This window comes from Zalophus californianus, chromosome 9 (assembly GCF_009762305.2).
Source record: "Zalophus californianus isolate mZalCal1 chromosome 9, mZalCal1.pri.v2, whole genome shotgun sequence".
Classification (NCBI taxonomy): Eukaryota; Metazoa; Chordata; class Mammalia; order Carnivora; family Otariidae; genus Zalophus; species Zalophus californianus.
In genome coordinates this window covers 6579721-6595405 of record NC_045603.1, presented here as the reverse complement: position 1 = coordinate 6595405, position 15685 = coordinate 6579721, and the positions used below count along the sequence as shown (strand labels likewise).

Here is a 15685-nt window from a genome sequence, read left to right as displayed (position 1 = left end):
AGCAGCCCCACTTGGGGCAGACATTGGGCTCCAGACTGAAAAGCCTTTACCCCCACCAGCTGCAGGAAGGCTGCCCGTGCCCAGGACGCTCAGAGCACCCTCACATTTCAGCCACGGAGCCGCACAGACCCCCTGAGCGGTGCCTCGCAGGGCCCTGCACCCCCTCTCTGCAGGAGCCCGGTTTGCACGTCTTGGGATCACCCACTGACCTGGTTGGCAAACAGGAGGTGGCACACGGTAGGGTCATGTGGGTCTTTCATGATGGCGCGGATCACCTGCAGCATTGGGGTGATGCCTGCAAAACAGCAGCCCCCCACACGCTGAGTGAGCACCTGCTATATACGTGCACACAGGCCCAGGCCCAGGCAGGCAGGGAGTGGCGTGTCAGCACAAGCGGGCCTGGGCTCCTGACCTCGGGGAGCTCACAACTGCTTCTAATCTGTGCCCCGTCCCATGGTCTGACCCTGACCTTGAACCCCACCCATGACATTTGCCTGCCGAGGCTCAGCAAGGGGCTCAGGGTCCACGTACCAGTCCCTCCTGCAATCATGCCGACAGACTTCACCGTCTTGATGACAGGGTTGGACTTCTTGTCTGGACGGATGGCAAACTTTCCTGCGGAGAGGAGCAGGGAGGAGATGGGGAGACCCCAGCTCTCAAACATGCCAAGCTTGGGGCCAGACGGGCTGGAGCACCTGCCCCCACTTCGGGGGTCTGAGGTGCGGGCAGCCACCATTGGGGGTAAGGAGAGGATGGGAGGGTGACAAAGCCAGCAGAGAGGAGCAGGAAGATGGGCCCTTCGTTCCCACCACAGATGGTGCAGGGGGCAGCGGCGAGGCTGGGGAGCCAGAGATGCTCTGGCTCGATGCTTTCACTTATTTGGTTTCAGTCAAACAAAGCCGGTCTGTGGGCAGCTAGTCTGCAACCCCTGTGCTGGCCAACTTCCCTCCTATACAGCCGGGGAAACGGAGGCCCCAGAGAGGAGACCGGCTGCCCAACAAGGGTCACCCACCCAGACGGCAGCAGACCCAGCATTCACTGTGCCCACCGGGGCCTCCGGGCACTCCAACCCAAGTCACCTTTGCCCTGGTAGACCAGCAGCCCGTTCGGGCCCCGGAACTCAATGGTGTCTCCAATCTTCATGCTTTCCAGGTACTGGGACATCTTCCCTCCAGCAGGGAACTTGGGATGGGTGTCTTTGAAGTAAACCTGCAAGACACCCAGTCCTCAGGCCCCGTTCCCAGGGTCAGCAGGCTGAGCTCTGGGCCCCAGAGGGAAGGGAGCGCCTCTTTCAGGTTTCTCTGCGGCCTGTGTGTGGCTCTCTCACGTAAGGCCCTGTCCACCCATCTAAACTCACCCATCTGCATGCCAGCCCCCCAGGAGTCTGCTTTTCCCTAACATCCCCTCTGAACACAAAGCGTCAGCCTGGTGAACAAGGCTCCCAACTCGCGGGCTTAATGTATTAACGTTCGGCCAAGAACGGTCTCTGTGCCCGCTCCCGGTGGGAGATTCCCACGCTGTCAGCACAGAAAAGGCTCTGGGAAGTGGGCTCAGCTCCCTCCTGTGCATGTTTGGTTTTTTCCATTCTGTGCTGTCATAAAAACAGCGTTTCTGGAACAACTTCCCTCCCTGTGCCCTGTGGGACTTCCCCTTTGAAAGAAAGGAAGTGCTACAAGACGGAGACAGGGAGCCTGAGGGCGTGCAGCTCAACCTGCCCCGGGCTGAGGGTGCTGGGCTCCAGGGGCCAGCAGCAGTGATGGGCAGGGAGGGGCGGCTGGGGAGGGAGAGGCAGACAGGCAGCCCAAAAGGCCTGGGCCGCAGGGAGAACACAGCACGGGGGGTGGGGGGGAGGGGGGTGGGGGGGCAGCGTGGGGTAAGCGCAGGGACAGGGAGAGGCGGGCAGAGCCATGTGCAGGCCAGGACTCTGACCTTTGTCCGGGGCCAATGGGGAGCAGGGAGCGAGGTCTCTGAGCCAGAAGGGGCCTGGTCTTCCTGAGTTTCCCATCCTCTACTTGGAGCCCAGCCCACCCCCAACACCTTCTCCACATCCGGCTGGAGGGATTCCAACAAGAACAGATGCTCCGACCCTCGACACCTTCCCTTTCCTCCTGGACAAAGCCCCAAACCTTACTGCCTCCCTATCCCCCCTAGTCCTCCGAAGCCCCTGCCCTTTGGCTGCATCAGTCTTTTTTTTTAAGATTTTATTTATTTATTTGACAGAGAGAGACACAGCGAGAGAGGGAACACAAGCAGGGGGAGCGGGAGAGGGAGAAGCAGGCTTCCCGCCGAGCAGGGAGCCCGATGTGGGGCTCGATCCCAGGACCCCGGGACCATGACCTGAGCCGAAGGCAGACGCCCAACGACTGAGCCACCCAGGCGCCCCTGGCTGCATCAGTCTTTAAGCCTCCTTTTGACTTCAGGGCCTTCGCACCAGGAAGGTCCTTCTCCTTCCTCTCTGTCTGGTCAACACCTCCTCGGCCTCCACGTCTCGGCCCTCTGTTACCTGCTCAGGGGAGCAGCTCCCATCACCCCACCCGCCCCACTCTGTGCCATTCCTGGTGCTCAGTTTCATGTGCTTCTCCCCTGGGGCAAGGGTATCCACTCTCCAGGCAAAGACAGGCTCCCGAGCCTGGGCCTGGGCACCCAGCACAATCTAAATGACACTAAGCTAAGGAGGGACCCAGGCCCAGCTCCTTTTCCGCCCTCACAGACCTGGCGCCACTCCAGGACCCTGTGAGACCCGGGGCCTCCGCCTCTGTCCTTCCGCCCACAAGGGGCCCAGTGAGGGAGCCCACACAGTGGAGTTAGGACAGTAAGCCTGGCCCCCAGGAGTGCTGAGCCAGGGTGGCCATGGGGGTTTGGGCCTTTCCTGGGAGGGTCTCCAACACCCCACCTCCACTGGCCTGGGCTGGTTCCCATTTGTTGGACGTGTAATCTGAGAACGTGGATCGTTCTGTGAAGTTTGTGTTTCTAATTTTCACAAAAGTATACTGTGCTATGGTTGTCATTTCTCTTTCCACTTGATGTGATGACTTTTTTTTTTTTGGAGAGAGAGCACGTGCGAGAGAGAGCACAGTGTGCAAGTAGGGGGGAGGGGCAGAGGGAGAGAGAATTTCAAGCAGACTCCATGGGGGCTCGATCGCACAACCCTGAGATCATGACCTGAGCCAAAATCAAGAGTCGGACACTTAACCAACTGAGCCACCTGGGTGCCCCTCAACGTGATGATTCTTAAGATCCTTGCTGGCTGTTCTGGGCGTCTCTGATCTAATGGCTGCATCTCTTCCACAGCATGTACCCACCCCTCACCCATGAGGGATCTCAGCTCCCCAGACAATGACCTGAGCTCCTCACACCTCTCTTGAGGGGGCTTTGGACTGTTTCTGAGGGAAACGTGCTCAGGAAAGGACCGGCTGGTCACTGAGACCGTGCGACTGAGTGTGCTGGGGCGGGCCCCCTGGGGCCACAACCGGACACCCGGTGCCCTAGGCTTTGCTCGTCCAAGAGCAGGCAAGTGAGCTCTGCACGAGCTGGTCAACCTTCCCCGTTTCCCTTCTGCAGATGATCTGTCCTTAGATCCTGCCCTCTGCCAAGCCCCCACATTTGGCTTGGCGCTGGGCAACTCCCGTTTGCTATTCATTCAGAAACCAGGCACGAGGGAGCACCAGGCCTTCAGAGACCAGATCACAAGGGATGTGGTCACTCCTGCCCCCACACGGCTGCGGCCCCAAGACCTCACCTTGATGACCAGGTCCACAAAGCCCTTGTCATCATCGCTGGAGACAGGCGTGTAGGGCCGAATGACCAGGTTTCCATCAATCCGAGCTGAGAGGTAGATGTGCTGGCCTGCAGGATGAGGAGGGGTGATTCTGGTCCCGAAGGGGCCACGGACTACCTCTGCAGGCTGTGCTGGGTCGAGTCAGCCATCGCCCCGTGCCCCGCCCTGTCCTCAAAGGCCAGCCTGGCCTGGGCTCCAGGGCCCCCTTCCTGCCCCCACCCCCCGGGATTCCCATCAGGCCCCAGCTTCCTGCTGCCACACCTCTGCTCCTGCCGGGGACACCGCCGGGGACACCGGGGATCTCCCCTCTCATTCGGACACTCATCTTTGGAGGCCCAGTGTGGCTGTCACCTTGAAGCCCTCCCCACTCTCCCTAGTTCAAGTGCAAAGCTCCCACTCTCTGACCTAGCCCCCGGCGTCACTCACCGACAGGGAGGCCCAGGATGTGCTGGGGCGACGGCAGGGCGAAGCGGAACCGCCGGGTGTCGTGGCTGATCAGCTGCAAAGAGACCCGAGCCGTTGGGCGGCGCACCTCCCCCAGCCCTCAGAGCTGCTCCTGCCCCGTGCCACCCACCCAAGGGGATGCTGATGCCACACGCGGACACACACCACGTGTTCCTCTGCTCTCACTGGCCCAGGAAGGGCAGGGACCCGCCCGGGGCCGCCCAGCAAGGTGATCAGGGTAGGGAGCAAACTCAGGATCCCAAAGGGAGTCTGCCAGATGGCCCAGAAAATTCTGGGGGCAAGAGGGAAGATCCAACCCTGCCATCAGCTTGGGCAATGTCCTGGGGTGGCACGAAGACCTCGGGCCCTGGGCTGGCAAACTAGGGGCAGAGCTGAGACAAGGCCCGCGTACCTGGGCCGAGGACACAGAGAGGGGCTCCAGATTACACCAAAAGCCCCCTGAGAAGAGGGACGGCTGTGACTGCTGCAGGGCTGCACAGGGCAGGAAGCGTGCCAGCCCCACTGCTCACGAGGTCACGGCCACGGCTGAGCCCTAAGCCAGGCGTCCACCCTGCACAGGATGGGCAGGTGACAGCCATGTCCCCTCCAGAGCAGGGCAGAGGCTGGTTAAGGGCCAGGCTGGGCCGAAAAAGGAGCCGGAACCCAAGCCCCCGAATCCCCATTAAGCGGTCTTAAACCAAGGCCAGGGGAGACAAGTCTCCCACAGTAAACTGTGGTCAGAGCCGGGAACAAGCCCGGCACCCCAGCCCCCTGAGGCCCCTGTGGGGTCTCTCCTGCACCCGGTGCGGCCAGGACGAGGGGTGCGGAGGGGCCGCACAGAAGGCAGGCCGCTGTCCAGCACTGGTCCGCGCCCACACGAGACCAGGCGACGTGGCAAGGTCACTGACGGACACAGTGTCATCACTTGGAGGGAGGACAGCGGACTCCTCCAAAGGAGCAGAGCATCACTCTGAGTGTCCCTGAAGCATACGAGCAGAGCCAGGAGGCCCGGGTCTCAGAAAGCCAGAGCCCAGCCACCACTCAGGACACAACCAGCAGTCTCTCCACCCCAGCAGCCCAGGCCTGAGGCTGCCTCCCCCGGGGAACCTTGCACTCCACGCAAACTGAGCCCCCAGGCCTCCTGGGAACAGATTCCAGGATTATCCATTGGTCCTAGGGCTCAATCAAGGTCAGAAACCCACACACCAGACAATTTTTGGAAGAAGAAGAGAAACAAGGGAAAGACACTGATAATTCTTGGGCTGGATGACAGTGGCAGGGCACATCAAAATCATGAGGCTAACCTCTGTGCGGGGCTCAGCACGGTGCTGGCGTTCACGAGGCTGCTGGCCGTGATGAGCCGAGCAGTCGACCCCCAGAGCTTCAGGGGGACCTTGAGGGTCAACAGGTACGGGGAGGGCAAGCAGCGGGGGCTTCCCTGTGCCCCTGGGGGAGCTTAGCAAAAGTACCAAAAAGCGGACCCACCTGCCGACCCTGAAAAGCCACCACTAGGCTACAAAGGGGAGGCGGCAGATTTAACTGCTAAGACATTAACCTCCGGCTCAATCAAAAGGGACTGGTGGGTCCACTGTGCAACATCCCTACAGGGAAATACTAGACAGTCATCAAAAATAATGAACCAGCTTCAGGTGAGATGTGATAAGGTGTCCATGTTGTATGGCTGGCTAAAAAAATCAGGTTCTTAAAAAAGTGAGAGTAAGTATATACACGCCCAAAACTCTGCAAATCCACGTATATGAATGTGATGCCCAGGAAAGGCTCACACGGGCCCGTGAACTGGGACCCTCCACACGGAGGCGGAGTGGCAGGGGATGGGACCTTAATACTTCACAAAGAATTTTTATCGTGAGCACGTATAAGCCATACGTTCCTTCTGGAATTAAAATTGTTAAAACATATATAAAACATAACGAAAAGATAAAGCCTGGTAAAAGCCTCTGGGAAGTGTTTTGTTTTGTTTTGTTTTTCCCCCTGTCTTTGGTTTTTGACTTGTCTGTGACCTCCGGGTCCTGTGCCTCAGGGGACCTCAGAGTCGCCTGGAGCTCAGGGTGGAGCCGGGGGCCTGGCAGGTGACTTTCTCTGCTCCATGACTCAGTTCTCCCTGTCACACCCTTCCAAGGCAGCTGCCGGTGGCTGGAAATAGCAGCAGGGAGGGGCTCGGCTGAGGGAGAGGAGGGAGAAAAGCAGCTGTTATAGGGAGGCAAGTCAATGGAGGGAGAGGATGGTTTTCAATCACGATCAGACGTCTGAAAAGGAAAAGGGTCAAACAGGAGGGCAAGAGTGAGCCTTCCAGAGGGGTGGGTGGAGCCCCGTAGCGAGGTAACGGGATCACGGATCTGCACAGAGAAAGAGATACCGGGGTCCAACAAGCACCAGGCCCGGGGTAGATGGCCCTGGGGGCGGGGAGGAGTCATTCACTTTAAGGAAAGGGGCACTGGGCTGGGAAGCTCCTGAGACCAAGGCAGGGGTAGGCCTGAATTCTGGTTCCACCCCTAACTCACGGTGTGACCTCCAATGCCCCCCTGCTCCTCTCTTGCCCTCTGTTTTCCCATCTGTTAAATGGGCGCTTTGACCCCAAAGTCCCGAAGGGTCCCTCTTGTTCTGGCTTTCCGTGGGATATAGACAGCGTGGGTCGGAGAGCAGGCTCTGTGGTCAGAGACCTGGGTTTGAATCCTTCTGCACGCTTACAATTAACTTTAGAAGGCGCCATCACTTCAATTTCCCATCTATAAGAAGGGCGGACTACAGGACCTACTTTGGAGCGGGGGCCGGTGCCCTGAGCACACAGCAGGTGCTGAGAAACACTGTGATGCTGGCAGGGAGGGCGAGGGGCCTCCATGGGTCCAGACCCCCACGGTGTCGGGCACTCACCTCCTTGTCGATGAGCCGCAGTGGGTACTTGATGTCCGGGCTCTCAAGGGTGATGGCCGGGGTGGAGCGCTGGAACAGCTTCATGAGCAGGTTGTAGAGGAACCAGACTGGGGAGAGGACCACGTGGCCCAACTGAAATGACAGGAACAGACCCACGAGGTCAGTGCGGGCACGGGGAGGGGCCTGCCCCCTGCCCTTCCCGCAGACACACCAGTTGGTCCGTACCTCCAGGCCTCTGCTCATGCTGTCCCCTCTGCGAGGAGCAGCCTCTCCCCACCATCCTCACCCAGGGAATCCTAGCACCCATTCTGGTGCCGTCTGGGCAAAGTTATAAAACCCAGGCACATGAAACCTATCACCGCATTCCTAAGTCACTGGCAAAGCTCCATTTCCCGGAGGAACCGGGACAAAGAAAGCTACGTAACAGAGCATGTGTCCCTTTTCACTTTGGCTGCCAGGAAGCTCAAAGTAAAGTTCACAAGTAATTGTGCTTCATCTTGAGCACTGTGCATCTGTTCTCCCTCCCTCCTTCCCTTCCTTTAGTCAACTTCCCTGGTCCTATTTAGTGATGTTGAGCGCTAGCTCTATTTACACAGACACACCCCTGAGCCCCGAGTTCTGCCTTAAGGTGGGAGAGACAGCTGAGGCACTGAACTGGGCGCTGGGGAGCTCTGCTCCTTGCTGGCTGTGGGATCCTGGCTAAGTCCCTTCCCCTCTCTGAAATGAACCGGACCAGATGATCTGCAAGGTCCCCTGAAACACGGAGTCTACTGCTCAGCACCATGATGAGCCCCACACGGGCGTTCATCTCAGGACAACCCTCAGTGGGTTGTCATCACCACCACTTTACAGATGAGCAAGCAGCTCAGAGAGGTGAAGCAACCTGCCCACAGTCACACAGCAGCGGGTGGGTGGGGGGCTGCAACATGAACCTGAGTGCACTCACTTCCCCAATCCCACTCAAACAGCGGGCCCATGCTCACTCTCCTGCGTGACCTTGAGAGGCTCCTCCTTGCCAGCCCCCTGCCCCCCATATCATATCTCAACCTCACAAAGACCCTAAGAGCTAGTTTAGATTTTTATTTATTTTTTAAAGTAGACTTCTTTTTAAGGATTTATTTATTTATGAGAGGGGGGTGGAGCACACGAGCACGGGGTGGGGCAGCAGAGGGAGAGGGAGAGTCCAAGCCGACTCTGTGCTGAGCACAGAGCCAGATGCGGGGCTCGATCCCACAACTCCGAGACCACGATCCGAGCCGAAACCAAGAGTCAGATGCTCAACCGACTGCGCCACCCAGGCACCGGTGTTTAGATTTTTTTAAAAAAAGAAAACCCAAATCCCATGGCCAGATAGCTCACTGCTTCAGTTTACTTGGGGAGAACACCCTTGCAGAGGAAGACAACTGGTCACCTGTTCTTTCTAGCTGTTTTTGTCCTGGGGCAAATCACTTAGCCTCTCTGAGCTGTTTCTCCATCTGTGAAATGGGATCATTTCATCTGCCTCTAACCAACCATGAGGAAAACAGTGAGGGCCATTCTCCAGGACAACTGGCCAAGACTCCTCAAAAATGTCAACAGCACAAAAAAACAAAGAAAGGTCGGAGAACTGGTCCCAATTAAAGGACGCTCTGGTGGAGTGAATGGTGGCCCAAAGATATATCCACCCAGATCCTGGGAATGTGACCTGACTTGGATAAAGGGTCTTTCTCAATGCAACCAAGCTAAGGATCTTGAGATGAGATCATCTGGGATTATTCTGGTGGGCCCTAATCCCCATGACAAGTGTCCTTATAAGAGAAAGAAGACTCAGAGGCCACATGAAGACAGAGACAAAGATGAGCGAGGTGGCCACGAGCCAAGGAAGTTAAACATCGTTGACAGCAACCGGAAGCAGGAAGAGACAAGAAGAACCCTTCCCTAGACATTCAGAGAGGGTGGCCCTGCCAACACACTGATTTCAGACTTCTGGCCTCCAGAAGAGTGAGAGAATAACGTCTGCTGTTTTATGCAGTTTGTGGTGACTGTTACAGTCCTAGGAAACCAATACAGAGGCCAAAGAGACAGCGCACCAGAATGCAATACGTGGCTTTGGACTAAATCCTGCATCAGAAATAAAACAGCTATAAAGGGCAATGCTTTTTTTTGTTTGTTTTTTTTAAAGGAGAAACTATTTTTATTTATTATTATTATTTTTAAAGATTTTACTTATTTATTTCAGAGAGAGAGAGAATGAGAGATAGAAAGCACGAGAGGGAAGAGGGTCAGAGGGAGAAGCAGACTCCCTGCTGAGCAGGAAGCCCGATGTGGGACTCGATCCCGGGACTCCAGGATCATGACCTGAGCCGAAGGCAGTCGCTTAACCAGCTGAGCCACCCAGGCGCCCAGGGCAATATTTTCTTTTTTTTAAGGTTTATTTATTATTTGAGAGAAAGAGACAGAGAGAGCGAGCACAAGCAGGGGAAGGGAAGAGAGGGAGGGAGAGAATCTCAAGCAGACTCGCTGCTGAGCGCAAAGCCGGAAATGGGCTTGGATCTCACAACCAGGACCCGAGCTGAAATCAAGAGTCGGAGGCTCAACCAACTGAGCCACCCAGGCACCCCTATAAAGGGCAATATTGAGACAATGGGTGAAATCTGAATTAAGACCCATGGATTAGATAAGAGCATTTCAGGGGCGCCTGGGTGGCTCAGTTGGTTAAGCGTCGGCCTTTGGCTCAGGTCATGATCCCAGGGTCCTGGGATTGGCCCTGCATCAGGCTCTCTGCCCAGCAGGGAGCCTGCTTCTCCCTCTGCCTGCTGCTCACTCGTGCGCTGTCTCACTCTCTCTCTCTCTTCTCTCAAATAAATAAATACAAATCTTAAAAAAAAAAAAAGGGTAAGAGCATTGCATCAATGTTACTTTCCTGATTTGATCCCTGTCCTGTAATTAGGCAACAGAAAGGCCTTGTCCTTAGGGGGTAAAGGGGCATCGTACCTGTAACTTAAATAGTTAAAAAAATAAATAAAATATACACACACCCACAATAAAGCAAATATAGTAAATGTTAACACTGGGTCCATCCGGGCAAAAAGTATACAATGGTTCTTTCCACATTACTGCAACTTTACTGTAAGTTTGAAATTATTTCAAAATAAAAAGTGGGGGTGGGGTGGGGAGGAGCCCACACTGGTGGTTTGAACAGTGAGGCTGAGATCCAAAAGTCCACACAGAACACTGCTTCTCCAGAAAGCTGGCTCACATTTTGTTCTCCAAGCATCACTAGCACACCTCCCTGACTTTAATTCTCTCAGCAAATGACCATGTGTTCTCCTTACCATCATTCTACAAGTTCCCCTTTTTTACTTGGTTGTCAGGAAGCTCAGAGCCAAGTTCTTTGCTTGCATGGAGGCCTCTCTGCTTCCTTTGTGGGCTTCTGGAGATAGCATATTCTGCAGAGCATGGACCTGGAAGTGGCTGGGTGAGAGGACCCTCACCTCTCAAGGTCCAACCCACGGCTCCCCGGCTTCCTAGAAGCCTTGCCAGGATTCCCCAGTTTCTATCAACCCAGGGAGGGCGCTCTGGCTGAGTACCTGAGGCCTCTCCGAGCCTCAGTGTTCTCATCTGTAGAAGGTAGGTAAGAGCTACTGCTCTGCCCACCTCCTGGGAGAGCCGGGGTATGAGAGGAGATGGGGGCGCCCAGGTCACAGAGGAATGTGGGTGCACACACAGGAGCTTTTTCCTGCCGTCCTCAATGGGCCTCCACCACCGGGGAGACGGGACACCGCGGTGAAGGAAGGGCAGAAGCACAAGATCCCATGGCAGGCCTGGCCCCTGCTCCCCAAACTGGCCCAGCAGCTTCAAGTTACCTTGTCGCAGCTGTGGTTTCAGGCCCTTTGTTGGGCTCAGAACAATATGCCTTCTCTTCCGGGCAGGGCCTCTAGGCTGGGTACAGCCTAGGCCCCACCCCACAGAGCCCCTGGTCTGTGACTAATGAGTCTGAAGGAAAGGCCCCTGGGAGCCAGCCAGGGCTTCCTTCTCCAACCCCACCCATCACAGCAGGGGCTGGGGCCACGTGGCAGGGGTCTCTGGCCACTGCCCATTTAACCAGCACCCACCGTATCCCAGGCACCACACAGCGTTTCGCCCATGCTGGGTCTCATTAAGGGGCCTGGCTGGCAGCCCTGAACCCAGGGGTCAGAAGGCCCAGGTCTGAAACCCCAGCTCAGGACCTCAGGAGAGAATCTCAGCCTCTCCAAGCCCCACCCTCCTCAACTGCAAGTGGACGGTCCCATCTAGGGCTGGGGAGGTGGGCGTGGGGGGGGCGGAGATGGAACAGGCCACACACAGCACAGGCCGGCAAACATTTCCGAGCGGGCAATGCTCGGGGAATGGGACGTGAGCAACCTGGGAGAACCCTCCTTTCGACCTCAGGCCAGAGGCTCCATGATTATCACCAGGTTACAGATAAGGAAACAGACGCAGGGAAGGCCAGTATCTTGCCCCAATCGCACCAAAGCCAATCCTCAGAGGACCACACTCACAGGGGACACTACTGTCCCTGTTTCTCAGTTAAGTGACTTGCCTGTGGTCCTGCAGCAAGTCAAGGGGTGGAGCCAGGACTCAACACCAGGCCTGTCTAGCTCTTCCTAGGCCACCTCCCAGGACAGGTGCCCTCTCTGTGACCCCGGCCACAGAGCCCGAGGCCCAAATCCCACCTGCTCCACCACAGTCTGATATCCTGCCTCCCACAATGAGGCCCCAACTGCCAAGCCAACAGGGCACCCACCCCCTCCTCAAACACCCGTGGCGGCTCCCCACTGCCTACACCAAGGCCCCTTACTGTAAGGCTACAACTCTGGCCAAAAGCCCTTCTTGCCTCAGGCCTTTGCATACTCTTCTTTCTGCCCCAAATGCCCTTTTTCTTCCCTCATCCAAACAGGAAACTCCTATTCATCCTTCAGAGCCCAGTTCAAATGTCAAATCTTCCTCAACTAGCCCCTCCCTAGTTAATCAGGCCCTCAGTGGACTTCCACAGCCCCTGCTCCCCTCTGCAAAGTCTGTGGGGGTGAGGAGATTCTGCAGGCCCGTCCCAGAGAAGCCATATCCATTGGGAACACTGTTGAGGGAGAAACTGAAGTTACAGGAAATCACCATTGTAGGGAGCCCTGGAGATGAACTGAAATGACAGGAAGAGCCAGCTGGAGTTGTGTTTCGTGCTCCCTGGAGTTTTATCTTCCCCAGTGCACAGCCAAGTTTAATAACATAAGACCCCTTGGCCTGCAGCTCGCTCCCTTGCATTTCCTCTATGACCCACCCACACCAGTGGGAGATAGGCCAACTGCATTCATTTGACAAATGAGGAAACTGAGGCTCAGGGAGGCCCAGGGTGAAGTCTGGGCTTGGGTTCCCAATTTTCTGTCACTTATCTCTCACCTGCCCCAAGTCCACAAACACTGGCAGTGAAAACGATTCCTAAGTCAACAACTCTGAAGGCAAGCCCTGAATAAGGGCTGCAGCCCTAGCACAGACCTTCCGGATGCCAGGTCCCAGCCTCGGGGACCCCGGATGCCAGCCTGGGCTCAAACAGCTGGGGCCAGTGCCCACATGTGGTCACAGCTGACAGAGAACAGCAGATCCCAGAGCAGAAGCCCCAGAAGGATGGTGGCATCTGGGTGTCTCATCACCACGGCACCCCCAGCGCTCAGAGCAGAGACACTCAGTAAATATTTGTGGATAAATTTGTGAAGGGACAACAACAAGCCCCACCCCCGCCCCCACTCCAGGTCTTTCTCTGACTCTTTTTATTTTGTCTGGAAGTTTCAGAAACCAGGGCAAGAGGCCAGGTCCCTCCCGGGCAGGCATGGGCCTACCAGCTTACCCTGTTGCTTTTAAAAAACCCACAGCCCTCCACAGAGCACAGGCCCAGGCGGCTAGGATCCTAGCTTCGATCCTGTTAGGTACACCCACGTTCCAGAGGTATGGTAGGATCAGTGCCATGGCCGGAAGGAGCTGCCCACGTGGGCAGGTGATACAGGTCAGCCGCCTCCCTTCCAGTGCCCACTGCCAGGGACTGGGCTTTGCAGAGCACCGGACAGCCGCCTTGCGCATAATTATTTCCCATAATCCAGAAGCCCGGAGACGGGAGCTATCACCACTCCCATTCCAGGCAAGAAAGCTGAGGCCCCAGTGATAGACCTGCTCCAAGGGCCAGGATTTGAACCCCAGCATCTGGCTCGAGTCCACGCACTGAGTCACCGTACAACACTGCCCCTCTGTGCCCGTGGGCACCGTGTGGCCCCTGAGAGAGCAGAGGTGGACTTGGCATGCACAACATCCCTACCCGGGAGGCCGCTGTGGGCAGCTCGTCCTTCAGGCCAGAAACCCCCGGGAGCACACCTACCAGGGCTCACGCTGGATTCGGGGGACACAAGCCAGGGGACCCTGCCCCTGAGGAGCTCAAGCCAGCAGGGAAGCCAGACACAGTCAGGGGAAAGGGTACAGTGGCTTCATCTCCCAAAAATTGAAGGCTCTGCCAGATTCACAAGGGGCAGGGATGCCCTGTTCCCATAACTTGGGTTCCCGCAACTCTGCACCCGCCCCCCAGCCCTGCCCACAGTGGGCAGAGTAAACAGGAGGCAGACGGCTGAGGCCAAGGCCCCACCCCAGCTCCTCCTCAGCCGAGCTGCTCGTACACAGACACACACATGTACACACACATACGCACATACCCATGTCACCACAGCCATTGGAGCCATTGCGGGGGTGGGTCTAGGAGACAGCTGCCTCCCAGGCCTTGACCGGATGCCCCCCAGGCCATGCTCTGCCCACCAGGGAACCCAGCACCTGCCTTTCCTCACCTCTGCTGACACAGAAGGGGCAGCCAGAGTCCCAGGATGTCTCCAGGGAGCCCCCAGCTCGCCCACCATTGCTGAGGGGCTGGGAAGCCCTGCTACCCTCCACGGGGCACCCTGCCCTGCTGCTCAGCCTGTGGAATTCCCTACACCGACCGTGGCATCCACTCTACCCGGGTTAGGTCTGTGTGGGCAGACTGAGCCCTCCCAGGTGGCAGCTCCGTGTGCTGAGCCTTACCTGCCTGTCGCCCACCAGCTGTCCTGCTGCAATCTGAGTGTCCAGCCCCCTCCTGGTCCGCTTCTCAGGAAGTGGAAGGAAGTGGAGGAGGGGGTGGAGGAAGTTCTGCAGAGGGGGGCTCCTGGCTTGGAACTGTGGGGGAGGGGAAGTCGGGAGGAGGGGCAGGTGCACAGCAACGCTGCTCCCAGCAGGGGAGACACAGCCCTGCTTTCCTGGGGCCAGGGATGAGGGCCACAGACGAGGCACATCGGGGCGCGGGGAGGGCGGCGAGGACAGTGGCAAGTCTGGGACTCTACCTGTGATGTCAGCCTGTCAGGGCCCACTGAGCACTCACGGCTGTGCTGGGGGCAGGGAAGCCACAGTCCCGGATGGCGGGCCAATCCCCCAGTGTTCCCCCCAGGTGGCTGACAGACTCAAGCGCCACCCCTTCAGCTGGGGCCCCCTGGAGTATGGGAGGAGGCCTCCTGCAGAGCCTGCACATCCCCGATAAGACGTCTGGGGCCCAGAGCCCGGGCCAGCCTCCCGCAGACCCTGCAGAGACTGTGTGCCAGGAGGCCTAGCTCGGGTCTGCTGTGGGTATTTCGGGCTAAGTGGGGATCCCAGCACGGCACACACAAGGAAGGGGCAATTCCTGCCCAGCCACCGGGGGGGACGCTGGGCGACTGGCCTACCATCTGGGACTGTGGCCCCCCTGCCCCCAGCACAGCTGCGAGTCCTCAGTGGGCCCCTTGGACCGAGGAGGCCGTGGAGTTGGTGAGTCTCCTGACTTCCAGACAGGGCTCTGCCCCTCACAAGGGGGTTGCCAGAGGGCCTTGGCTCTTCAGCAAAAATGTATGGAGCGGCCACACGCTGGGGACGCACTGACAAATCCTACCAACACCAGCTAGAAGGTGAGAAGCGTTGGAGAACAGAGGGGGGGGGGGTCAGGGGGTTGAGTAATGGAGGAGGAGGGTCAGGACGTTACTCTGAAGCTGAGTAATGCCCACAGGTTCGCCCTGGGCAAGGCTGCTCCTTGGTCTGAATGTCCCCCAGAGTCCTGGGCTGGGACACAACTTCATGAGCAAGTACCCAGGCCAAGAAGCCTTTTGCCTCACCGTGAGGAGGAGCCTCACAGAGCCAGAGGGAGGAAGCAGGCACCCTCCAAGTCCCAGGCACCTGGGGTGGCGATGGCAGTGGAGGCAAGTGGTTCTGGGCCTAGTCCTCAGTGCCAGGCCTGTGGCCTGCTCCCTGCGCCCAGCCAGCACCAGGGACCAGAGTACGTGTAAGGGCATGGGAGGCTGCCCTCTGGCTACAGCCTTCACACGCAGCACAGGGCCCCAGCCCGGCCATTGTGGCTTTTGAGAAATCCAAGAGCAGAGGCAGGTGGGGTGGAGGCCCTGGGCCGACCCAAAAGTGACAGCATGATGGTGGACTTCGGAGCCCACAACTTCAGGCCCTGCCAGGCACAGGCAGGTGGCCAAGTGTGAGGTGCATTTCTTCATCTCTGAAATGGGGCTCACAAGT

At 57.6% G+C, this 15685-nt stretch overlaps 1 protein-coding gene across 1 annotated transcript in view; it reads right to left on the bottom strand.

The window, feature by feature from the left end:
• The window catches only part of LOC113922645 (NADH-cytochrome b5 reductase 3), a 28836-nt gene that overhangs the window by 12144 nt on the left and 1007 nt on the right, over window positions 1-15685 (bottom strand). The window contains exons 2-7 of the mRNA XM_027594797.2: window positions 7115-7246; window positions 4205-4277; window positions 3740-3846; window positions 1080-1209; window positions 532-615; window positions 210-295 (exon numbers count right to left, since the gene is read on the bottom strand). Of these exons, the coding sequence (XP_027450598.1) occupies window positions 210-295; window positions 532-615; window positions 1080-1209; window positions 3740-3846; window positions 4205-4277; window positions 7115-7246 (612 nt within the window). The remainder of the gene's footprint in view (window positions 1-209; window positions 296-531; window positions 616-1079; window positions 1210-3739; window positions 3847-4204; window positions 4278-7114; window positions 7247-15685) is intronic.